General features: G+C 39.1%; 1 protein-coding gene and 1 pseudogene across 1 annotated transcript; one reads left to right on the top strand and one right to left on the bottom strand.

Annotated features, from left to right (window-relative positions):
- The window catches only part of LOC132103506 (ubiquitin carboxyl-terminal hydrolase MINDY-3-like), a 65172-nt pseudogene continuing 39084 nt past the window's right edge, over nt 1-26088 (bottom strand).
- On the top strand, nt 2527-11844 carry LOC132103651 (uncharacterized). The gene is made up of 2 exons (XM_059508742.1): nt 2527-3299; nt 11772-11844. The coding sequence occupies exon 1, from the start codon at nt 2646-2648 to the stop codon at nt 3294-3296; it is 651 nt and encodes a 216-aa protein (XP_059364725.1). The 5' UTR covers nt 2527-2645; the 3' UTR covers nt 3297-3299; nt 11772-11844.

The following is a 26088-nucleotide window of genomic DNA, read 5'->3' as shown; positions in this document are numbered from 1 at the left end:
CTGTGTTGGCTTCAATGTAGTGCAGAGAGAGTGAGGAGTCCTATGAGCGTTCCTGAAGTCAGCGGGTTGTGCAGCCAGAGCAGGTGAAAGGTGAGACAAAGTTAATTGAGGGAGGGCGACCTTTCTGTGGTCCACAGGAGCTCGATGTAGAGCCATTTGGTCTGTAGACACCGCTTGACTGGGGTGTCGTCCGTACGTACCATAGGGTCCTCAAAACCCATGACCAAAAGCAGTACACTCAACGTAACTCACCTGGCAGAAAGAAACACAAGGGGTGAACATGCAACACAGGTATGCACAGTCACTTCCTGACCCTCTAAATAAAACCTTGCTTGTGGGAATACCAGTGTTTCTCTCTCTGTATGTGTCTCATTAGAGACCTGGCCTCTTGCTATGACATCATCAGATATGAGACAGTTAATTGGTTCCATATGGAGGGCGTCATATTGCCAGGAAGCAATCTGCCCTTGACAAAGTGTCACGATAATCATGCACCCTGTGTTTTGTGTTGTACATTGTTACAAGTGAATCTGAGAATCGTGTTTCACAGGTTCACTGGTGCCAATATTGAGTGTGATTGGAGATCCAATGACCCTTGATGATCTTTAAAACTAGGAGTTAAACTGTGCCGTCCACGATCATCAAGCCTCAGAGACATCCTTTTTCAAACAGGCAATCATAATTAACAAATTAACTTCCTTTAGGCGTTGCCTAATTCAACCTAGTCTCGAGCAAAAGCCATAAAGCTCCATGGTGCTCCCTCTGGTGGCAGCCACAAACATCTCTACACCAACATCGCCAGCCCATTATGCAGTGAGGTTCAGACATGCTTACAATCCCTGTGTTCAAACCATTGCAGTTCACAAGCAGATCACACACTTGAAAGATTCCACTTGTCATCTTTCTTCGAAGTAGCCAACTAACCTCTACTCAACCTTATGTTTCAGCAAAATCTTTTGCTTTTTTCATCAACCATGAATGTTCATCAGCTCTCCCAGCGTAACACACACTGATGCTCTCTGTGACTACAAAGAGGTGTTGATTTAAGACTGCAAAAGCAGCCAATAGACAGCTGAAGAAAAGGATGTTGAGAGATGATCTCTTGAACTTTAAGCATTCAGATGCTTAAACTTTCAAGATCTCCAAACCACCTTGGCTCAGATGACTGTATTACTACAATTACTTCCATATTTCTCAATCAGCCTATTTTACCCACTCCCATCAATCCCCATTTTACAGCTGTACTTTAGCCCTTGACAACAGAATACAATGGAAGGAAGAGCAACATCCTCCAGTGGACTAGACTGTGAACCATAACCAGCCATTTCAAGGCACAATAAAGCCTGACATCTTGCTAGAACTAGAAAGCACACATTCATCATTGCATCCAGTTAACTCTGGGAACATGGACCAGCAGGTTCGTCATGTTAATTAGAACATGTATTTCATAAAACTTGTCAAAACCTTATACGTTTACTTAATCCACACATTTTCACTGGTCAGTCAGATTTTATGTTCTGAAGGTTTTTGGCCTGTCCGGCTGAAGATACCAGTCCACTCTTGGTTAGCTGGACTTGGTTCAGTCTATGCTTTAAAATAAAAATTTCTTTAATTTAACGTGTTATAATTTTCAAAATAGTATTTAGAGTATATTTACAATCCAAGGTATCTATACATTACTGCCGCATTACATTGCTGAGGGTGAATAAACTATGACAGAATTTTCAATTTTGGGTGAGCTGTATTTTTAAGAGAACCACACTCCTGATAGTATCCGAAACAAATCAAATGATCTGAAATATCTAATAAGGAATGAACCATAGTGTGAAATCCTGTTAAAACCTGCTGATTTAGCTTAACAAACATCTTATGAATGTGTACTGAATTACAGCCAGCAGTAACAAATTTAATAAATTAAGCTTTTTGTCAAAGTACTCTGACAAAAAAAAAACTTGTTATCTAATCATACTGACTGCAGTGCGAAAGTGGTGAGCATGCACAAGTGACATGAAGCAGAAGTGCTGGAGGAAGACGGGATGAGAGCAGATCCCTTCGGATGATTATATGACTTTTATATATAGGAAGACGTCACTTCCTGTTTGTTGTTGGCGGCTGTACTGCGTTTGAGCTCCGTCACTATATTCTTTTCATTGACTATTTTTAACTCAAAAATCAATTGTATACATCATCGTTTCCGTTTATATAACGTGTGAATATATCCTCTATTGTATTCTACAACAAAAACAATCAGAGCGCCTCGCTATCACTAGTTTTATTTTGATCTCCCGGGTCCGCTATTAGCTTTTAGCCCGTTAGCATCAGCGGCGTGGTTGCAGCTAACTGCGCTAACATTGCTAATACTCTATTCACACACATTACCACTGCTGTACTCACTGTTACTTGCTTTAATGGCGGATGAATGTCTCCACTCTGTGCAGCTCGAGCTCGAGGCCGTGGGAAAGCAGATTCGCGACCTGGAGGTGAGGCAGGCCCAGCTGAGAGAGTGGAGAACCGCGCTGGAATCATCCCGGGCTGACGCTCACAAGTCCGGGGTAAGTATACAGCGATCTGTTAACAGTCCCACCACGTCTACTCCGTGTGTTTCTCTGCACAGGCCCGGTGCACCCAGGACGCGATCTTCCCAGATGTCCTTCACTGCGACGCCGGGACACCACGGACCCTGGGTGCATCCACAGCGGAGGACGCGAGCCGGGTCCCGGGCGACGACTTCTCCCCCTCCTGCCTTCGACATCTCCATCCGGAACCGCTTCGCTCCCCTCCGCGAGACAGGACGCGACGCTGTGATCACCGGAGACTCCATCGTCCGACACGTAAGTGCTACGTTAGCCGAAGGTAAAGTGCACACTCATTGTTTGCCTGGTGCTCGTGTTCTCGATGTTTCTGCGCAGATACCCACGATCCTGAAGGTCGACGAGAGCCCCAGAGCGGTCGTGCTTCACGCCGGGGTTAACGACACCACGCTGCGGCAGACGGAGACGCTGAAGAGGGACTTCAGCAGCCTGATCGAGACGGTTCGCAGCACGACGCCCGCGGCGACGATCGTCGTGTCAGGACCACTGCCCACGTATCGACGAGGACACGAAAGGTTCAGTAGACTTTTTGCTTTAAATGAATGGTTGTTGTCATGGTGTAAAGAACAGAAACTGCTATTTGTTAATAACTGGAATCTTTTCTGGGAGCGTCCTAGGCTGTTTCGCGCTGATGGATTACACCCCAGCAGAATCGGAGCGGAGCTGCTCTCTGACAACATCTCCAGGACACTTCGCTCCATGTGACTAGTAAGACAATTCTCTAATAACTATTATGATGAGTTTTGTTCCACCCGCTTAAATGATAAAAGTACTTGTGCTGTAAAAACTATTAAGACTGTGTCTGTTCCCCGAATAGTGAGGTCAAAATATAATGTAGGATCTAGAAAAAATCTTATCGTAATTAAACCAGAAAAATGTAAAGTAAATGAACAAAAACAATTTTTAAAGTTTGGGCTCATAAATATTAGATCACTCACACCCAAAGCAGTTATTGTAAATGAAATGATCACAGAAAATAGTTTTGATGTACTCTGCTTGACTGAAACCTGGCTAAAACCAAATGATTATTTTGGTCTAAATGAGTCTACTCCACCAAACTACTGTTATAAGCATGAGCCCCGTCAGACTGGTCGTGGAGGAGGTGTTGCAACAATATATAGTGATATTCTCAATGTTACCCAGAAAACAGGAGACAGGTTTAACTCTTTTGAAATACTTCTGCTAAATGTTACACTGTCAGACATGCAAAAGAAATCTAATGTATCTCTTGCTCTGGCTACTGTGTATAGACCACCAGGGCCGTATACAGAATTCCTAAAAGAATTTGCAGATTTCCTCTCAGACCTTCTAGTTACAGTTGATAAGGCGCTAATCATGGGAGATTTTAATATTCACGTTGATAATGCAAATGATACATTAGGACTTGCGTTTACTGACCTAATAAACTCCTTTGGAGTCAAGCAAAATGTCACCGGGCCCACTCATCGTTTTAATCATACACTAGATCTAATTATATCGCATGGAATCGATCTTACTGCTATAGATATTGTACCCCAATGTGATGATATTACAGACCATTTCCTTGTATCGTGCATGCTGCGTATAACTGATATGTCTCAGCGTTACCGTCTGGGCAGAACTATTGTTCCAGCCACCAAAGACAGATTCGCAAATAACCTGCCTGATCTATCTCAACTGCTATTTGTACCCAAAAATACACATGAATTAGACGAAATTACTGACAACATGGGCACTATTTTCTCTAATACATTAGAAGCTGTTGCCCCCATCAAATTGAAAAAGGTTAGAGAAAAACGTACTGTGCCATGGTATAACAGTAATACTCACTCTCTCAAGAAAGTAACTCGTAGTCTTGAACGCAAATGGAGAAAAACTAACTTGGAAGTTTTTAAAATTGCATGGAAAAACAGTATGTCCAGCTATAGACAGGCTCTAAAAACTGCTAGGGCAGAGCATATCCACAAACTCATTGAAAATAACCAAAACAATCCAAGGTTTTTATTTAGCACAGTGGCTAAATTAACAAATTACCAGACGCCACCTGATTCAAATATTCCACCAACGTTAAATAGTAATGACTTTATGAATTTCTTCACTGATAAAATAGATAACATTAGAAATACAATAGCGAATGTAGATTCTACAGCGTCTAACACTTCAGTTTCATCCATCGCACCCAAAAATAAACTGCAGTGCTTTACAAATATAGGACAGGAAGAGCTAAATAAACTTATCACTGTATCTAAACCAACAACATGTTTATTAGATCCTGTACCCACTAAATTACTAAAAGAGCTGTTACCTGTAGCCGAAGAACCGCTTCTCAATATCATTAACTCGTCGTTATCTTTAGGTCACGTCCCAAAACCATTCAAGCTGGCGGTTATCAAGCCTCTTATTAAGAAACCAAAACTAGATCCTAGTGTACTGGCAAATTATAGGCCTATTTCAAATCTTCCATTTATGTCTAAAATTTTAGAAAAAGTTGTGTCTGCTCAATTGAGCACCTTCCTGCATAAAAATGATCTGTATGAAGAATTTCAGTCAGGTTTTAGGCCCCACCATAGCACAGAAACTGCACTTGTTAAAATTACAAATGACCTGCTTCTTGCGTCAGATCAAGGCTGCATCTCATTTCTAGTCTGTCTTGATCTTAGTGCTGCGTTCGACACCATAGATCATGACATACTCATAGATCGATTACAAAACTATACAGGTATTCAAGGGCAGGCTCTAAGATGGTTTAGATCCTACCTGTCCGATCGCTACCATTTTGTTTACTTAAATGGGGTGTCATCTCATTTATCATCAGTAAAATATGGAGTGCCACAAGGATCCGTCCTAGGTCCCCTTCTATTTTCAATATACATGTTGCCCCTTGGTAATATTATTAGAAAATACGGAATTAGCTTCCACTATTATGCTTATGATACTCAGCTATATATTTCAACGAGACCAGATGAAACTTCCCAATTATCTAAGCTAACAGAGTGTGTTAAAAATGTAAAAGATTGGGGGGCGCGCAAGATGGCGGCTTGGAAGTAGCAGCAGTTTAAGGTTGCTCCTGTCACGCTTATTTATTTTCTATTAATAAGGTACGCAAACTCTGGATTTCAATTATAAATCTTCTGTAGTATGTCGCTAGAGACTTTCTGGCCGCAATCTTTGCCGAAAATGCCAAGACCTGCTAAGAAAACGGCGAAAAAAGACTCGGCCGTTGAGGGATCGGCCGACGAGCCCGAACAGAGTCAGGCAGATGCGGGCAGCGAGACTGACCTTAGCCCGGCGCTTGCAAAAGCACTTCAAATTATGACTGAGAAGATCTCTAATGCAATAGATGAAAAACTTGGCCCGTTGGCAGAAACAGTGCATAATCATACCCAGCAGCTGGAAAGTGTTAATGGTCGATTGGATGAGGCGGAGCGGAGAATCATGGCGGTTGAGGCATTTTCGGAGGACGCGCAATCTCGCGTTTTCACTCTTGAAAAACAAGTTGCCATGCTTACCGAACATATCGACGACCTGGAAAATAGAGGCCGGCGCAGAAATATCCGAATCCTGGGCCTTCGCGAAGAGGTAGAGGGTACCAATGCAGTTACCTTTCTTGAATCGTGGATCCCCGAATTTCTTGGCCTGCATACTAAGAGTGGTCGCATCAAGATTGAAAGGGCGCATCGTACGCTGGCTCCAAAACCGGGTGCTAAGGATAGGCCACGGCCACTGATTGTCCGGTTCCACAACTATGGTGACAAGCAGAGGGTTCTCGATGCCTGCAGGAAACGTTCAGCGGATGGGGATTTGCAGTATGAGGACAGAAAAATATCATGCTACCAGGATTTTTCGGCTTCAGTGATACGGAAGCGCAAGGATTTCAACGCGGTCAAGCAGCGACTCCGAGATATGGGTGCTCGCTATGCGATGCTGTATCCAGCCAAGCTACGAGTCAACATAGGAAGTACCCTTAAAGTATTCGAGACGGCGGCTGCTGTCTCGCAGTACCTGGATAAGAGTGATACAAATTCCAGCACGAGCACCTGATCCGTGTTGGGATTTCGACCAGACGAGTGCCTGGCGGACCTAGCTTCTTGAGTTCTAATAGCGACGTGAGTTTTAGTTTGCGTACTTTATTTTCTATTTCTCTCTTTTTTTTTTGAGTGACGGGGGCTATCTCGATAACTTTTTTTTTTGTATTTTGAGTGTACTTTTTTGTACCGTTGCTACTGGAGAAGTAACTGACTGTTTTTGGGATGAAGAATGTTCCCCTTGACGTGGGGAAACAGCCCCTTTTTTCCTATTTTTTTATTTCCGTACCGTGCTTTCTTTTTTTGCTTTTCTTTTTTCCTTTCATGTTGCCAGTTTGGCTTGTTCTGATTTATGTTATTGTTTACTGTAATGCCCTGACACACGCATATCTGTTTACTGGACCTAATGACAATATGGAAATGTTTGAAAGGGGGAGAGCACCATCTGTTCTATTCTTTAAGTAATGGCTGGTAACTTAAGACTTTGTACATGGAACGTAAGGGGTTTACACGGGCGAATTAAAATTCGTAAAGTGCTCACACGACTTCATAAGGAAAATATAGATGTAGCTTTATTACAAGAAACCCATTTGAGTGATAGCGAACATTTGAATCTAACACATTATAAATGGGTTGGTCAAATTCACTTCTCATCCTTTACGAAAAGTAGTAGAGGAGTAGCAATTTTAATTAGTAAAAGTATACCTTTTAATGTCACAGAGAGTATTAAGGACAAACATGGAAGATACATCATTATTAAGGGGACTTTGAACGCAGAGGAAATTTCACTTTTAAACATATATTGTCCCCCAAATTACTCCTCAGAATTTCTTACAAAAACTTTTCTTGAATTTAAAGAACGCGCATCTGGATTGTGTATTATTGGAGGAGACTTTAATTGTTTATTGAATTCATTATTAGACCGCTTTCCCCCCAGGGACTCTCTCTACACCAAACAGTCCAAAGCTCTTGCTGCACTGTGTGATGACTTAGAATACTTGGATGTTTGGCGCACTCTCAACCCGCATCAAAATAAATTCACTTTTTTTTCTCACCCACATAAGTGTCACTCTCGGATCGACTACTTTTTTGCGCCTAAGACTATAATGCATACAATTACACGCTGCAACATAGGAGATATTGTTATATCGGATCACGCTATAGTGGTGCTAGATATTTGTGTGAGGGGGTTTCTTAGACCTGTTAGACGTTGGAGATTTAATAATTTATTACTCAAAGATGATACATTTCTCTCATACTTTAATTCAGAGTTGAAGATATTTTTATCTATTAACTCAGAATCTACAAACAATCCCTCACTTCTCTGGGAGACGACTAAAGCATACATCAGAGGCCTTGCCATTTCATACTTTGCAACCAAAAAAAGAAAGCAGTTAGAGAAAGAGAAACACCTGGAGTCAGAATTAAATACTGCCACTAGTAGCTACTTGAACGATCCCTCCCCAACTTTGTTAGAAAAAATAAGTGCTGTGCGAACCTCTTTAAATTCATTGCTAACTTATCAGTCTCATTCAAATATATGTTATTCAAAGCAAAAATTATATGAATGGGGTAATAAACCTAGTAAATATCTAGCATATTTAACAAAGTCCAATTCTGACTCACAATTGATTACTTCTATAGTAGACCCCATGGGAGTGCGTTATTTTGATCCTATTATTATTAACAATATTTTTAAACAGTTCTACTCTGTTCTTTATCAGTCTCATCATTCTTCCCAAAAACATGACTACATGATATCTTTCTTTGACTGCCTAACCCTCCCTGTCGTTTCAGAAGAACAGAGGGAACTTCTCAATGCACCTATTTCAAGGGAGGAAGCAATAGTCGCACTCCATAGCTTGAAGTCTGGTAAATCTCCTGGGCCTGATGGCCTTGCATGCGAACTCTATAAAGAATTTGAGTATGTGCTTCTAGACCCTCTTTTAGCTATGCTCAATCATTCATTCTTGACTGACAGGTTACCCCCCTCACTCCGCGAAGCAAATATTTCTCTCATTTTAAAAAAAGGCAAGGACCCAGAAAATTGTGGCTCCTATAGGCCAATTGCTTTACTTAATTCAGATTTAAAATTGTTATCTAAGATTTTAGCGTTAAGATTGGAAAAGGTTCTGCCATATATCATTCATGAAGACCAGACAGGGTTTATTAAAGGCAGAAGCTCCACCCATAATGTCAGGAGGCTTTTAAACATTATTGAGCTTTCCCATAACCTCAGCTCTAGCTGTTGTATTTTATCCCTAGATGCGGAAAAAGCTTTCGATTCTGTGGAGTGGCCGTATCTGTTTTACACACTGGAAAAATTTGGCATTGGTGAATATTTCATTAAGTGGGTGAGAATACTCTATAAAGATCCCCTTTCCGTGGTTATTACCAATGGTCATAGATCTGTTAATTTTTCCTTATCCCGGGGTACAAGACAGGGCTGTCCCCTCTCTCCATTGCTCTTTGCGATAGCAATGGAGCCATTTGCTCAGAGGATAAGATAGAGTGCAGCTGTGTTGGGGGTGTCTCTGGGAGGTAGGCGGCACAAAATCTCCTTATATGCAGATGACGTGTTACTCTTTCTTTCGGACCCCAAGACCTCTGTACCAGCGGTTGTTGACCTCATTCAGGAATTTGGACAATTTTCCGGGTACAAGATAAATTTTTCTAAATCAGTTGCCCTATTTATAGGGAATAAGAAATCCCAAAATCAACCTTCCTCTTTTCCTTTTAAATATTCCGAGGAAGGTTTTATTTATTTAGGTATTAATATAACCCCTACTTTTAGGAAATTATACAAAGCTAATTTTACACCAGTGCTCGAAAAAATCAGAGATGATTTGACCAGGTGGATGACTCTCCCTCTGTCTTGGCTGGGACGGGTTGCCATGATAAAGATGAATGTCCTACCTCGGCTACTATACCCTATGCAGATGATTCCTATTTTACTGTCTAATAAGGTTATAAAAGAGCTTAATGGGTGGTTAAGTTCATTTATCTGGAGCAAAAGAAAACCCAGGTTGAAATTATCAAAGCTTCAGCTCCCTGGTGCAAAGGGTGGTTTGGATCTCCCAAATTTTAAACTGTATCAGTTGGCTTGCCAGCTTCGATTCATTGTTGAGTGGCTTAATGAAGATCCTAAATCAGGTTGGCTTGATCTTGAATCTTCACAGTCTAAATGCCCTTTGCAAAACTTACTATTTATCCGTGATTCTAAGCTGAGGAGAGCTATGTGTGATAACCCTTTAGTATGTAATACTCTTAAGGCATGGCGTGCTATTCAAAGATTAGAAGACAAGATCGACACAACCTCTCCTCTGTTGCCAATCCTGAACAATCCAGAGTTTCTGCCAAGTACTATGGACCTTGGTTTTAACCTTTGGCTGGCTAATGGTATACGTAGGATTTGTGATTTATTTGAGGAGGGATCACTATTGTCTTTCGATATTTTAGCCTCAAAATATAATTTACCTAGGCAACATTTTTTTAGATTCTTGCAAATTAGAGATTACATATTCAAAAATACTACACTCACTTCCAAATATTCACTTTCAGTAATTGAGAGGATGCTTTTAAACCCTCCTACAAAAAAGTTGATCTCCTTCTTCTATAAAGCCCTATGCTCCTATTCTACAGTTAATACCTCGCACCTCAGATTAACATGGGAAAGAGATCTTGGGGTGGTTATCTCGGAGAATGATTGGGAGATGGTTTGGTCTCTAGCCAATAGGCTTTCAGTTTGCAATAGAGTAAGAGCCATTCAGCTTAGGATTCTCCACAGAATACACATTACGCCTCTTCTAAGACACAAGTTCAACTCCGCTCACTCACCACTCTGCCCCAAATGTAAATCTAACATAGGAGATTATATTCACTGTATATGGGATTGTCATGTTATCCAGACCTACTGGTCCAGAATCATAGCTCAATTGAATAATATCTTAGGTTTGGCCTTGGATCCTGACCCTTTGTCTCTTCTCCTGGGTTTCCCATGTAAGCTTATTTCTAATAAGCATAAAAGACGTCTTTTTGACCTGTTAACTTTTGCTGCCAGGAAGAATTTACTTTTGTCGTGGATCAGCGATAAACCCCCCTCTATAAAGGGATGGCATTCAGTTATTAGAGAGACTATTCCTCTGGAACTCCTAACATCTTTTATTCACTCTACGACTGATACTTTTACTCGCACTTGGACACCTTATTTGGACAGCATAAATGCCTCTATTTCTGATATTCTGAGGTTTGGTATGATATAGTGCCTTCAGATGATCTATTACTCTTCTGGTCCTGTTGCACATTTCTGTTCACTGTAGAATGCCTTATGTTATGTATACTTTTGTGTTTATATTTGTTGTATGTCGGGCGATTTGTTACTTTGTTTTGTGTTTGTTTAATAAAAAAAAAAAAAAAAAAAAAAAAAAATTGTAAAAGATTGGATGACAAATAATTTTCTCCAATTAAATTCGGATAAGACAGAGATATTAATTATTGGACCAAAAAACACCACACAGAATCTTGTAGATTACAATCTGCAACTAGACGGATGTACTGTTACTTCCTCTACAGTCAGAAATCTGGGTGTTATATTAGACAGCAATTTGTCTTTTGAAAATCATATTTCCAATGTTACAAAAACCGCATTCTTCCATCTTAGAAACATTGCCAAGCTACGAAACATGTTGTCTGTTTCTGATGCAGAAAAGCTAGTTCATGCATTCATGACCTCGTATCTGTTACAAATTATCATTACTTACCTATAAGGCCCTAAATGGTTTAGCTCCTGCGTACCTAACTAGCCTTCTACCACGCTACAACCCATCACGCACCCTAAGGTCACAAAACGCTGGACTTTTGGTAGTTCCTAGGATAGCAAAGTCCACTAAAGGAGGTAGAGCTTTTTCACATTTGGCTCCCAAACTCTGGAATAGCCTTCCTGATAATGTTCGGGGTTCAGACACACTCTCTCTGTTTAAATCTAGATTAAAAACGCATCTCTTTCGCCAAGCATTCGAATAATGTATCTCTTAAATTGTGAGTGTAGTTGCATCTGCATTTTTATTCTTCAGCTTGGGTTAAACTAATTTTACTTTGTTGGATCAGCAGCTATGCTAATGATGTCTCTATTTTGTTTCTATGTTTTGCCACGGGATTTACATCCCGTGGTAACTAGGATTTACACAAGCTCCAGTCTGGATCCAGAACACCTGAGAAGAGATGATGCTGACCCTCAGAGGACCCCAGATGATCCTAACCTTGAATCAACAAACAGAACTAACAATTATTGCTACATGTGTGACTGCATCCTATAATTACTATTAATTAATAATATTGATAGTTCATCATCTAGCTGACTACATCTTGTATTATTATTATTATTTTTATTTTTCTAAAATCCTGTCAAACGTGCACAAACTACTAGCTTCTACTAAATATTGTAGAAACATAATTTTCTGTAAAGTTGCTTTGTAATGATTTGTATTGTTAAAAGCGCTATACAAATAAACTTGAATTGAATTGAATTGAATTGAATTGAACTTTTGGCAGAAAGGCAAACAGGCTTTGGCTTCCAAATGCCAGTATGGTCTGTGATACAGCCAGAGGAGCTCTTTACATTTTGCAAGGTGCTTGGTTCCTGAGAAAGGGCCCCAGTAAATATATGAGTGGCACAGAGGAAACCTCAACAAAGGCTGCACATTTTACTGCTACTGCTAATGCATTTGCCAGAGTAATGGAGAGTTACCTGGGTGTCCTCAGGGGCGTGATGTGGCAATTCCTACCCATTATCCCTAAAACTCCTGTCTATCTCCTTCTCATACACATACACTTCCATCAAAAAGTATAACAAACAAACAAACACACACACACACACACACACACACACACACACACACACACACAGTGATCAATGAACATACAAGGTGGTCAGGGGTGCTTTCTCTAGTGCTTAAGGATGGCATGTGTAAATGTCATTTATGGCGATGTGTATGGAATATGGGCAATGGTCCACAATAGTCAGAAAAAGCACTTAACTACCAGTGGCAATCTAGGGAACATTTAGGGAACATAGAGTTGAGAATGAGTACCTGGAACAACCTGAATATTAAATGAGAGAATATTAAAAGCATATAAAGGGTCTTTGTTTCAAGTGTTTTATCAAACTTATTTTAACAAGCAAAACAGACAAACTACTGGTTTAAATGCTTTTGTAATATTATAGCATATCACACAAAAATAATTTATATTATTTATAAATATTTATAAATTTGATCAGGTTTTGCCAAATTAACATTGGGGAACCACATGGGAACCAACAGAGATCATTCATAATATTTCCTTATGTGTTCCACAGAAGAAAGAAAATCTCTTATGGGTTATGACGGAATAGTGAATAAATTGTGACAATTTAATTATTATTGTAGCTATAATAGCTAAAACTACAATTTATAAAAAAAAAATGAGACCATAAAAAAACACTGAATGATAACTGACCGATAACAAAACCACTGAAGAAATCAAGCTGAAATTTTAAGTCAAATTGGAAATATAACATTAAAATGCATTTGAACGTGTCTTTTAAATTATGCAAATCGTGTTTCTCAGTTTGACTTTGTATAAACACAAAATCAAAATTAAGAGAGAACAGAGAGCCTGAGGCATTAGTCCAGTGAAACGGCTTCGATATACTCTTGATAGCTGTCAACACACACAGAAAAGACTTGAATGGCTAATCTGAGAGATCGTAGTCGTGTGGGCCCATAGGTCGTGGTGGCTCACAGACTCCACATCCCAGGGACCAGACAGGATGAGACCGACCCACCAGGGCTTTCATCCCAGTAGGGGCAATATGTGCTATTAAAGTGTGCTTGCATGCGTGGGCATTACAAAATGAGCATGAGTTTGTATCTTACCTTCTTATTATGGTTGGACTGCTTCAGGCCATTAGTGATACAAAGGAAATGAGTCTGGGATCACAAAACCCTGGAAAAGTGAGACAACACGCGTCAGTGCGGACATGTAAATCATCAAGTCTGTGGAACATCAGCAAACAGGTCTGTGTCCTTATTCACTGTGACATATACTGCCTAGACCTGACTCCATCCATAGAATGCCAGAAAAACATTTCAGTGAGTTAAGACAACTTAACCAAAATGTCCCATTCCAGCTCAAACACATCAAAACACGCTCCATAAACATGGACAAGAGAACTTAAAACAACAGTTCAGTGAATGGTTTTAGATGTAATGACATGCTCAAGACTGACAGTACACTGGAATTCATTGCTTTAAGTCCAAAACAATCACATACACCCCCCTGTGCAGCTGCTGAAGAGACCTGATTGACCAACTCAAACCAGCAGCAAGACCCAAGCACACAATCTTGACAAGAACCAAATACCTCTGTCTAGCCTCAATACCGCATGCCTCGCTGCCAAAACACGGGTGTGCATGTTTTTGAGTGGGCCTGAAACAGGGTTATAGTATTTGATTTGATGGTAAATTGAGGTCTTTTTGCTTGTATCCCTAAAGCCCTAATCTATTTAACACAAAGCAGTGAAGCTGCAAGTCCATGCCAACTATAACCATCAGCTTCTACCCCACCTCTCTCTCTCTGAGGGGCTACATGTACATAGATTTAATCTGGGGCTGATTGTAGGTTTATTTGAACATAATGAAAAAAAAACCAGTAAGATAAAATAAACAATGTTGAACAAGAGCAAAAATCAAGGGGGACAAAAAAAAAAAAAAAAAAAAACACAGGACAGCCATAATAGGAGAGGTAGCTATAATCCGAAATGTAGTGAGCTGCCTTCATAGGCAGCATCCTGACTAATGAACCTCATAAGTGACTGATTTTAGGCAGCCCCTCTGTGCACCACACAAATATTTAACTCACAGCTGATATAGATATTCAATTAGTTAGATATTCAATTCAAGGAGTTAGATGTTAGCATGTTACTAATGGCATGATAGTCTAATAAGCACTAATAAATAAAAATATATGCAGTCAAACCAAAATTAATTCAGACACCTTCAACATTTCACACCTTACCAGTTTATTCTTAATAGTTTAAGGAATTATTATAAAATATGACAAGAACTTAAAGAGTTAAACTGTGTCAGAACAAGTTCATCTTGATAATGTCAGATAACACTTAAGCAGTTCATGGTCAGGTGAAAGTGTCTGAATAATTTTTTGTCCCAATTTTTATAAATTTTTTCTGGTGGTCCACTGTATGAAGAATTTATGGGTATAATATGTCAAAGTTTACTTTATTTTGCTATCCTCACTCACATATATGAACTATAGTGTCCTGCACACACTAGTAAAAAAAAAAAATCAATACACTTAAAGTGTATTTATCTAAGGAAGTTCTGGTATTACAAGGTAACTACGTGGGGTAGGGTTAGGATCAGGGTTAGTACCTAGTTATTACATAGTTAATGTAATTGCTATACTAAGTACATAGTATGTACATGAGGAACTGGACCATAAAATATAGTGCTACCAAAAATTGTATCTGGTGTGAAGCCAGTCTCACTGTTATCCAATAAGATACCTCTACACATTTTCAATGGATACCTCTTTAATATTCTAAATTGACTAGGGCCTGTAAGCGACTACATTTTTTTTATCTAATTACATAATGTTGCGATAAATTAATATAATTAACTGCAAATAAATCCTCCTAAAATCCTCCTAAAATAATTTTATTTTGATAAAATTACATATACTATTTTGGACCATGAGGGTGAGTAAATTATGACACAATTGTCATTTTTGGGTGGGTGAACAATACCTTTAATAATTTATTTTATGAATTGTATTTTTATTACTATGGAAATATTAAATTATTTCTTTAATGAAATAATAGTCTAAATCAGGGTTCCTCAATTAGTTTTCGCCGAGGGCCGAATTCTGCCCTCAATACCAAGCCAAGGGCCACTGACCTATATACAGTATATAGAATATAAATATATAATAAATAGATTATTATTATTAATAATATTACAATTATTATATTATTGTTGGTTTTGTTAAAATAATCAAAAGATGGTCACAAGTTAAATATTCAGACCCCCCCCCCCCCCCCCCAGTAGTCTATTTTATTCAAACAATTATGAACATTTTTGCATTTAGATACACAACAGAGGGAGACACTTTATGATCGTCTCAAAGTCCAATGAGCTGTCCAATCATAGCATTTTGGACTTTGTAAACATGTTTAAACATTCAACCTGATCGAGAGAGACATGATGCATTAACTGATTAGAGAAGAACTCCTGCAGAAACTGACCTAGCAGAATAACACCCAACCCCTCTGGATCCAGCTTACTCTTCATCAGATTCACACTAAGAGCGAGAGAGAGAGAGACAGAGAGAGAGAGAGAAAGAATTAGAGAAATGGGGGACCATGAAAGGTGCAGTTCATTGTGTGTGCGATGTTGCATGTTTTTTTGCATGTATTGCTCATTGGCATCCTTAAGCAGTGAAATGTGTTGTTTGACGTGGTCGTCAAAATAAGCTTAATCATGAATTATGTTCAGATACTAAACATATAACAGTGAGTAATGCTTGGAATCTGACCTAATATTGTTTTAAAAACAACCTCAGTGATGTTAAAACAGGAGAGACTTTTCCTTTTAAAGTCATACAGTGAGATCGATAACATTACTAACTTTCTTTCACAGAGACTCAGCAATCAGAGGATGATAAATGCTTTCTAATGTGATCACAGGTCACTTTAACATACACATAAAAATTGACAATTGCCAAAACGCTGATTATGTTGTATATAGTTTCAGAAGAGGCTCAAAGAGGGTTCAGACTTCTTCAACACTTGACTAAACTGCTTTTGACATAACAGGGTGCTTTGTAAAAACAAACATGACCTAAACGTTATTCTGTAAATTAACTTTCACATAAAAAACCCTTTGAAAGGCTTCTTGAAAGACAAAAGTTGTCTTTTAAGCGGTCAAATGTTGATGTAAGAAAGCAGGTGGTTTAAAATTGCTCAGATTTAAGTGGGAAATTGTTTAAGAGGTGAAGGTTTCAAAGGGACTATGGTGAGTGGCTTTAAACAGGGCTTTAGATGGGAGGTTGGGACTTTACTCTCTATTTCTCTTCTTTGCTCTATAAGAGTAATGAGTCTATTTGAATGGCATGTGAACCCAAATTGTGCAATCAGAGGGAGCACAGTTTTAACATGCACAAACCTCTTCACACCACTTTATGACAAACACAAATATCACCTTGCTGATGGAGTTTGCGGTTGGCAAGATTTTGTTTTCGAAAAAGATTATGTTTTTGAAATGTGTTTATTATTGTGCTCTTATTATTATCACTGAAAACAGTTGAGCTGAGAATATTTTTGTGGAAACAGTGATGCATTTTTTCAGAATGTTCGGAGACAAGATCCAATGCTTTCATAACATCTTCAAGCAGTGTGTCTGGAATGAACCCATTATCTGAAGATAAGCAGAAAAGGAAAGAGGGAGATGATTAGAGCTTCTGTGAGTCTTGATCCCCACCCACACAACTGATGACTTATGCCCAACATAAAACATGAGTTTCATCTCTCAAATTGAAGACATTCTGCTGACCACGCACACAAACATGCTAAGACAATGGCTGATGAATGGATGAGTGAGTGGTGTATGTTGTTTTTCCTCCTCTCTGGTCTCCAAGTGTCTGACAGGATGTTTGCAGAGCAGCTGGTAGGCTAACTCTTTTCCGTTTGCTGTAAAATGAACTCTCTGCTTAAACTTTCCAGCAATGACTGGATTAGGAACAATAAATATTCTTTACCACTGTATGAAATTAGATACTCTAAGGTGTTTTGAATAATGCATTAGAAACTTTGGCTAAAATAGCTTCTATACTACTGACATAAAAAGGTATTCACAAAATGTTACTTCTGTGATGCGATACATTTCTGAGTGAAACAATATTCAGTGGGAAATGATGCGGGTGGCACCATCCATCAGGGTTTAACTGGATCATGACTTTCAGCTCAATATTTTATTGCCTTTTTTTTTCATAACTGCACCTTGGATGATTAATTTTGTAGGAGGTATACACAGTTTTCCATGAAAACAATGCACTGATTAATATTAAGACAAAGGGCATTTATTAGGAAATTTAATGGGGTAAATTTTGATTACACTACATAACCAGACTGTCAGAAGCATGAGAAGTTTTTCTTTCTCCATTGGACAAATGAAATGCATGTGCGCGCACACACACACACACACACACAGAGTATTGTTCTTATTAACGCAAGGAACAGGAATGTTGTTTATGACTTTGAAAGGCAAAAAGATGCCAAACAAGAACATCTAATCTTGTTCCTGATGACACTTTTGAGTGTGTATTGTAAATTAGAAACAAAACTGTGGAAGAACACTTATGTTCTCACTATGACACATTCAGTGATATATACACACAAACCTATACTACCTGACAGATATGAGAGTGCAGTGGGCGATCTCTGATCCAGGCTCTCATTTCTTCCATCAAATGTCCTCTCTACCTATTCTCTATATCATCACCAGGAGTCTTAGGTTTAATACAAGAGCAATAAGTATTAAGAGGAAAAGCTAGGGAGGAAAATATAACTTCATGCAACAGACTGTGGGAAAAAACATGAACAGGATTTACATGCAAGGATATACTGCACTGCATATGACTAAAGGGGCATCAGTGGTTTGTTCATAAAGCTATATTGCTGACTTTGCCGGCTATTTTAAATCGTAATAAATCACGTGAGACTTTCCTCCCCACAAATCCTCAGCAGAAATGCTCACAAATAAAACACTGCTGGCCATTACCGTATTTTTCCGGACTATAAGTCGCACTTTTTTTCATAGTTTGGCTGGTCCTGAGACTTATAGTCAGGTGCGACTTATTTATCAAAATTAATTTGACATGAACCGAGAGAAATGAACCAAGAGAAAACATTACCGTCTACAGCCGCGAGAGGGCACATCAACTTTCTTAGTATTCCTCAATCTATTCATTATAAACAACATAAGAAAAATATATGTATAAAAGAATGTCTGGTTTCTAATTGTTTTTTTTTTTGTAAAAAGTGTATAGGTCGCTAGCGACCCGAGGTATGAAATAGTGTAAGTAATATGATTTATTTTATCCTTTTGTAAATGTTTCTAAAATATCAGGAGAGTTTTAAGCTATTGCTGCAGTTACCGATCCATCCGGGTCGCACTTGATGAACTCCATCTCCGACAAAATTACTGCTCTTTTACCCCACTGAAATAACACCTTAAAATCAGATCAAATGTAGTCTGTTCTTTCTCATTTCCCACTCTCTCCTCGGTAACAGTAAAGTATCAACAAACACAAAGCCTTGGATCTTTACTTTGCCTCATAAGCTGGAGAGAGCATAAACTTGCTCTGGGTTTTGTGGAGCTAAAGTTTATCTTCCTCTCAGTGAAGGACGAGTTGACACAGCTGCTGGGGTTGAGATGACATTTTTGAGTTGTCATGCACAACATGAAATGCTTCCTTTTTAAATAATCTTACCTTCCGGGTCAAAGGTCTGGAAGACTCTTCTGGCCTGCTCTGAAGGAGACTCAGGGGCCACCAAAGCCATCTCCTAGATAGAAAGGGAAATATGAAATAGAAAAGAGTGTTATGGCATGGACAACATCATTTTTGTAATGCTAAAATATTCCTATTTCAAATTTAGAGATAACGGTAAATCATTCGTAAGTTGATTTTTCCTTCACAAAATCTCTTTGAGTACTGAGGAGGCATAAATCGATGATGCAATGTGCTTTAAGGGCCCTTGCTGAAATATACTACAGTAAATAACAGAAAATGTTTATATGAACTGTACTTGCGTCAATTTGTTTGTGTGTGTGTGTTTACTTGCAAAGGGACTGAGTGTGTGATTATGTTTTGTGTATGTGTGTGTGTGTGTGTGTGTGTGTGTACAATGAGTATAACTGATCTAAAGATAAACTCATAAAATGGCAAAATTGCCATTACATCAAGAAATCTCACAAATCTTTTAATGAAAGCAGCCTTCCATCTCTCTCCCACATGCACAAAACTCACAAACAGGCTGCAAACTTTGCTGATTAATAGAAAACAAACCAAATCCATGTGTGTTTGTTCATGTTTGAGTTACACTGGGATCACTGCCTCATCAATATGTGTTGCCTGAAGGACTTGGGACAACAAAACACATCTGTATGTGTGTAAAAACTACTCAAGCTGGAAAATATGCAGAGTCAGCATGCACAGCTGAATCACGTACAGCTAAAACACAGTTCACAGAGTTTTCCATATCTACATTCCAGTAACATTCAAAGTGTCTACACTACAAAGTATAAACAAAATATCTTCATCTACTATAAAGTATTTTAATCTTAATTTTTTTTAACAACCATTAAGTGATCAGTGAGATTCAAATCTGTGCCATTTCAGTTAGGATGCTGCTTAAGAAGTTAGCTGCCTATGTTTTTTTTGGAACAGAATTTGAGTGATCCAAACTTCTGAGCTGCCCCCTCTTTTAAACCCATTCACTTTAAGACTTTATTCTCGCCATCTGCGTTTCAATCGCACAAGCTCTGATTCTCATTATTAGGAAGGAAGGCAGTGGATTAAGGGGCTAACTAGTTCTCATGGTGACTGATGATAAGAAAAAGGTCATGTTTTCAAAACTCTGCATGGGAATTCATCAATACTCTTCAAATGTGAAGCATGAGAGTCAGACAAGTGTGTGTGTGTTTGAAAAAGCTCTATTCTGTTTAAATTAAAGTGTTGTCAAATGATGAGCAATAAACTGCACCCTAATATTTAAGCAGCACATGGCACACACACACACACACACACACACACACACACACACACACACACAAACACACACACACACACACACACACACACACACACACACACACACACACACAAACACACACTCACACACACACAGGCCAAGTATATTGCTTAACATTTTGCATACTGAGTGATTTGTTCAAACACCTAATCTAGGGCCCTATGATTTCTGAGAAGCAGAAAATACAGCCAGAATAAAAGAAGTCATTAAAACAAAATTTACTGAATAATGCAAAATGTCTCAGAATTTGGCAAATATTGGTTAATAAATCAAAAGTAGGGCTGCAGAATTAATCAAATTTTAATGGTGATATGGACTACTGTGTGTGATTATTTAACCACAAAAATATTGCAGTTTAAATATAAAAATTTACATGTTCTGTGTATCTCAGAGTGAAAAACAGGCCAAGTTTCATAGAGCTTTAAACTTCAGTATGTAAATCGCCCAACACAATTTGACCAAAGTACATAAAAATATGGCTAATTTAATATGGCCTGTTGAGAGATGAGCTATTACTGAAATAATGAGAAATAAAATCTTTGCCTACTGGATACGGAATGCCTTGGCACACCCTGGCAACCACCCACAACACTCTTGCATCAGTTCTGCACAGGTAAGAACCACTCATGCTTTCTTTAGAAAATCAAAAAGTCCAGTCAAACAAAGTGTTTTTACTGCAATTGAAAAGAGCAAACATTAGCAATGAATTAACAAACACGGTCATGGAAGAGTGAACATAAACACAGGCTGTATACTTTCACAGTATGGTTTCAGTGTAACACTTACAAATATCTCCTTTTGTTTAACAGAGTAAATTTACAGCTTTCAGTCAAAAAGAAAGAGGTTCAGAGCAATCTAGGAGATAAAATGAGAAAGAAAAAAGGAAGTACAAAAGGAATGAGAAAGTAGATGACAAGAAGGAGGAGCAGCAGCAGCTGAATACTGTCTTAATACCACAATCTGAGCTAGTACTCCACACAGTCAAACTGGACACCTCCACAGTCGAATGGCAGGTAGTCAAAACAAAATTAAACTTTCAGAGCCCTTGCCTGAGGCCAAGTGGAGTTATAAACCCTCATTCCTGAAGTAATGAAAAAGATTTGTAAGTTTTAACATATGGGAGCAGCACGAAGCTCAGCAGTGGTGTGAAACAGAGAAAAATGGACGAGTGCTTAATTATACAAGTGAGAAGTTTCAACAGGTAATGGATGGGGAGACTGGCATCAGTCACTGGCATCTTGACTGACATCAAGTATATCAGTCGTGACATGTTTGTGCACCTAAATCATTAACATCACCTTCCTTGCACACAAACATGCACTGCGGCTCCATGCTAATAGCAAATGAGTGCATGTTATTAAGTCTGACCCCTGGTGACAAAAACAGTTCCACTGATTTTCACACTAGGGCTGTGCGGTTAATCGAAATCGAAAATTTCTAAATAGCTTTATAGCACGATTTTCCGCGGCCCCGACCTCCCGCAGTATGTTATCTGAACCAATCAGGATGCAGCGCACCTAAGTAGAGCGCGAGAACAGAGCAGACTGGGCATATGCCTAACTCCAGGTTCACACACTCTGTCTGTGATGCCTAGCCTTTTTTTCGAGCCCATGTTAACGGATCTGGGGTGCGTTTCCCGTACAACGATGCAACTCGCTGGTTTAACTACGATAGTACGATGCATCTTTAAAGAAATCAACTAGCTAGTCACTACTGTTTCCCGAAACCATAGTACCTGTGTCGCAGATCCATCGTTCAAACTACGCTGGTTTGAGCCGTCGTTCTTCTTCTTCTTCGATCTAATGGCAGACGGGAGACATGAGCACATACCGCCACCTTCAGTAATTTGGTTTTATTTTATCTTTTCTTCGACTCGAATTACGCTTTTGAAATGATATTACGAGTCGAGTAATAACGAATCATTCATTTGTTCTGCAATACATTATATACACACACGGAGTTAAAAATGTGCTCTTTTCTGATCTCAATGTCAATAATTTCACAATTTCATATACATACTATTTCTTAGGCTATTTAGCTAATACTGATATAGGCTAATTAACCACAATTAAATTTTTTTTTTTTAACTGTGGTGTACTGTTGTGGACACCTGATGCTTATTGTGTTAAATTTTTCCTATTTAAGTCCCCTTGCCATTCTGCCATGCGTTAATGAAAATTAGCTGAAAACCCTAATTTCCAAAGCATGAAATTGCAGTTCTTTTGGAGGAGGGGGAAAATAATTAAGTCCAGCTATTTTCAAAGCTGCAAAACAGCATTACAAATGCTGACAAAAATAAAATCTGTGCAGAAATCACTCAAAAAAAAATTATGCTGGCTATGGATACGAACAAAGCCAAGAAAGTCAAGAATAATGGAGGGACTTCGCAATTGTGACCAAATGGAGGGCTACGGCACGTAAGAGGGAAGCAAACAAGACTGATGGGGTATCAATACAGTTCCTCCTCTCCCTCAGAGGAAGGAAAGGAGAAAGTTTTGGCCATCATGGGGCCTGTTGCAATGGAAGGATCCTTGGAGGTATACATGTGTATCAACCAGGCCTTTGCCTTCAAAGTTCAGGCCTCCAACATCAGGCCCTCTCCAGTCTGGCCCTTCAACATCAGGCCCTCTCCAGTCTGGCCCTCCAACATCAGGCCCTCTCCAGTCTGGCCCTCCAACATCAGGCCCTCTCCAGTCTGGCCCTCCAACATCAGGCCCTCTCCAGTCTGGCCCTCCAACATCAGGCCCTCTCCAGTCTGGCCCTCCAACATCAGGCCCTCTCCAGTCTGGCCCTTCAACATCAGGCCCCCTCCTGCCTGGTCCTCTAACATCAGGCTTCATATCTTCAGAGGGCAATAAGAAGAAACAACACCTTAAATTCAGTTGTTAACTACACTCCATTATTATGCTGTTGGAAATTTCTGGAGGTGGTGGGTGATGGCCTGATGGATGGGTGATGGAAGCACACATGACTCTTTTGTGTGGGCAACTTCTGCAGTTTGCAGGTGGCTGAAGAGGATGCATGGCTTTGGTGATAGCTGGCTGCTAGGAGACAGGATATCTTCTTCACCCATACCTCCTGTCACCTGTGCAGCATCCAGCCACCATTGCAGTTTAAACCATTTATTTAATCTGACATAACATCTGTTAAATATTTGGTTTATTTGCTGATATGCATTAAATGAACACTTAAAAACACGCACAAAAAAACAATTTTGCAAACAGTGTCTATACTGTGTGTCTGTCTCTCTCTCTCTCTCTCTCTCTCTCTCTATATATATATATATATATATACGTACATACACAAACACATTTGTAGAGAGTATTCTATTTTATAATTCTGTAAAAACAACAAATTCTCTCACATATTTATAAATTTTTGTTACTTTATTTTGGTACATTCATTTACTATAAAAGTACTTTGATTTGAGTGTTAACATTTTATATAAGTGAAAACCTCTAACACACTGTTTTACCAATATTGTTATATGACAAATATGTCTTTTGGAATGTTTTTACAAAGGTAACTCACTTGACAAACTCGCCGTTTCTTCGCACAAACGAAATGATGCGGCTGTGTTCCAATCGGCATGATTAATGCTTTCAGAGAGCACTTCGAAGGGAGAATAATTGCGAGGGCCACGTTGCTGTATAGTTTCAAACTGCATTTGTAATAAAAATAAAGAAGGCGAATTAGGTAATAAACTTTAACCACAACTTTAACTCTTTTAAATCATTAAAAGTGCATGGTGAAATCGTCTAAAGGAATTAGGGCATAGGGTCGATAACTCTGAATAGAACATAGCCCAGGTGCGGCGCAATCAACGACGTCGACACAGCAAACTAACGACGAACTATGCTTCTAACCATAGGTGGAGATCTGTCGTTCCAACGACACAAGTTTGCGATGCAATTTGCGAATGTTTGTTTGAACTATGGTTTCGGGAAACACCAAATCGTTGAACTACGTTGGTAACGACGGAACTTGCGACCATAGTTGGCTAACGATGCTTTCGGGAAACGCACCCCAGAACGTTCACACTGCACGCGGTAGAAAGATTAGAACAGAAAAGGTTATAAATAGAAAGGTGCGAAAATATTTAATATCTTGCGCTGTGAGCACAGAGAGAGTTGTAAGTGCACAGGACACAGGTTGAGCGAGAGGAGACACGTTGTAAGGCAGCATATATCTGAGCCTTATACAGTCTATGATCTGAGCACGCGCATCTGGTTTTGTTAACAGAGCAAAGGAAATCTGCGTGCGAGTCAGTGATGTGCGGGTTGATCCAAAATGAGCGGTTGCCTGCGGTTGCCCGTGGTTGCCCGCGGTTATGAGTCATCCAAAACTATTTTTAATGATATTCGGGTCCCGGTCGGTCGGGTCCTTTGAAATAAAAATGCCAATTAAACCTTTGTCACTTATATAGTACATTTTTTAAATACATAGGCCTACATTTTATTGGCTGAATAACTGGTGAAGATAACGCATGAGCTCAGTCTGCACGTAGAGATGGAGGCGGCAAAGAAGACTGCATGGGGAGCAACGTTGCTGTTTTTGGTAAAACATGATTTTGACGACTTCATTAAGTTTTGTTTTATAGAAAACTCTTTTTAAAAGATTTTCGTTTTATATAAATTGTATCTTAATTTTGATCAATGTTTTATCAATCAGTTGCCCGTATTTAATAAATAAGAAGCAAATATATAGCCTAGCAGACAATGTAATAAGGCGCCTGCACAATCACTTGCATTGCATGTGAACTAAACTCAGCGTGTGCCTCACATATTTGAGAAATATAGGCTGTAGGCCCTACATTACAGAAAGCTTGAAATGTCTTCTTTTAAACGAAAATATTCAAACCAAAATAAATGGGCTACTCTCTGATGATGTAATCCATATTAAATGTGCATTTCTCTCTGGCGTTCATGGCGAGTCTGCATTGTCGACTTCATCTTTGCAGCGACACAGAAAACACCAGTTTATTACTAAACAATTAAATGACTCCTTGCATATTTTCGAACCAGCAGGCCATTCTGGGTTGAGCGAGACCCCACGGAATGAGCGAGCGGATCGGGATATTCAGAAATGCGCTCTCCGCTCACGAGCTCTGATCGGAACAAACCCGAGCCTCAATGTCTGCTGACCTTGCAGAAACATACAAATAGACATAGCCAGACTAGCCTATTATAGTACAAATTATGAGCTTACTGACTATTTTTTATAATTCTTGACAAAATTATAACATAAGTTTTTTTTTTTTTGTGCCTAGTTTTGCCTACGTTCCTATTGCCCAATGACGCTACGATGAGCATTCCTACTGCTTTTTAAAAATGCGGTCCGAGTTGCGGGCGGGTTAGTTGAAAACGTCGGTCGGGTGCTATGGGATTTAAATCCTGCCATGATTCAAAACTGAAAATAAAGTTCTGAAAGGTTGAAACTAAGTGTTCGAAAACTCAAAATCTTACAAAAAAAAAGTTTTGCAAGATCGAAATATAAGATTTGCAAGCTTGCAAAATGTAAAAAAATAAAAATATCTCTGCAAACATTGTTGTTTTTGAGATTTCCTTCTTCAGAACTGCAAATTTTTTTTTACGATGTTGCACAAAGAATTTTTCAGTTTCAAATT

This window comes from Carassius carassius, chromosome 24 (genome assembly GCF_963082965.1).
Source record: "Carassius carassius chromosome 24, fCarCar2.1, whole genome shotgun sequence".
Lineage (NCBI taxonomy): Eukaryota > Metazoa > Chordata > Actinopteri > Cypriniformes > Cyprinidae > Carassius > Carassius carassius.
The sequence above is the reverse complement of the archived record's forward strand: the minus strand, read 5'-3'. Positions and strand labels throughout refer to the sequence as shown.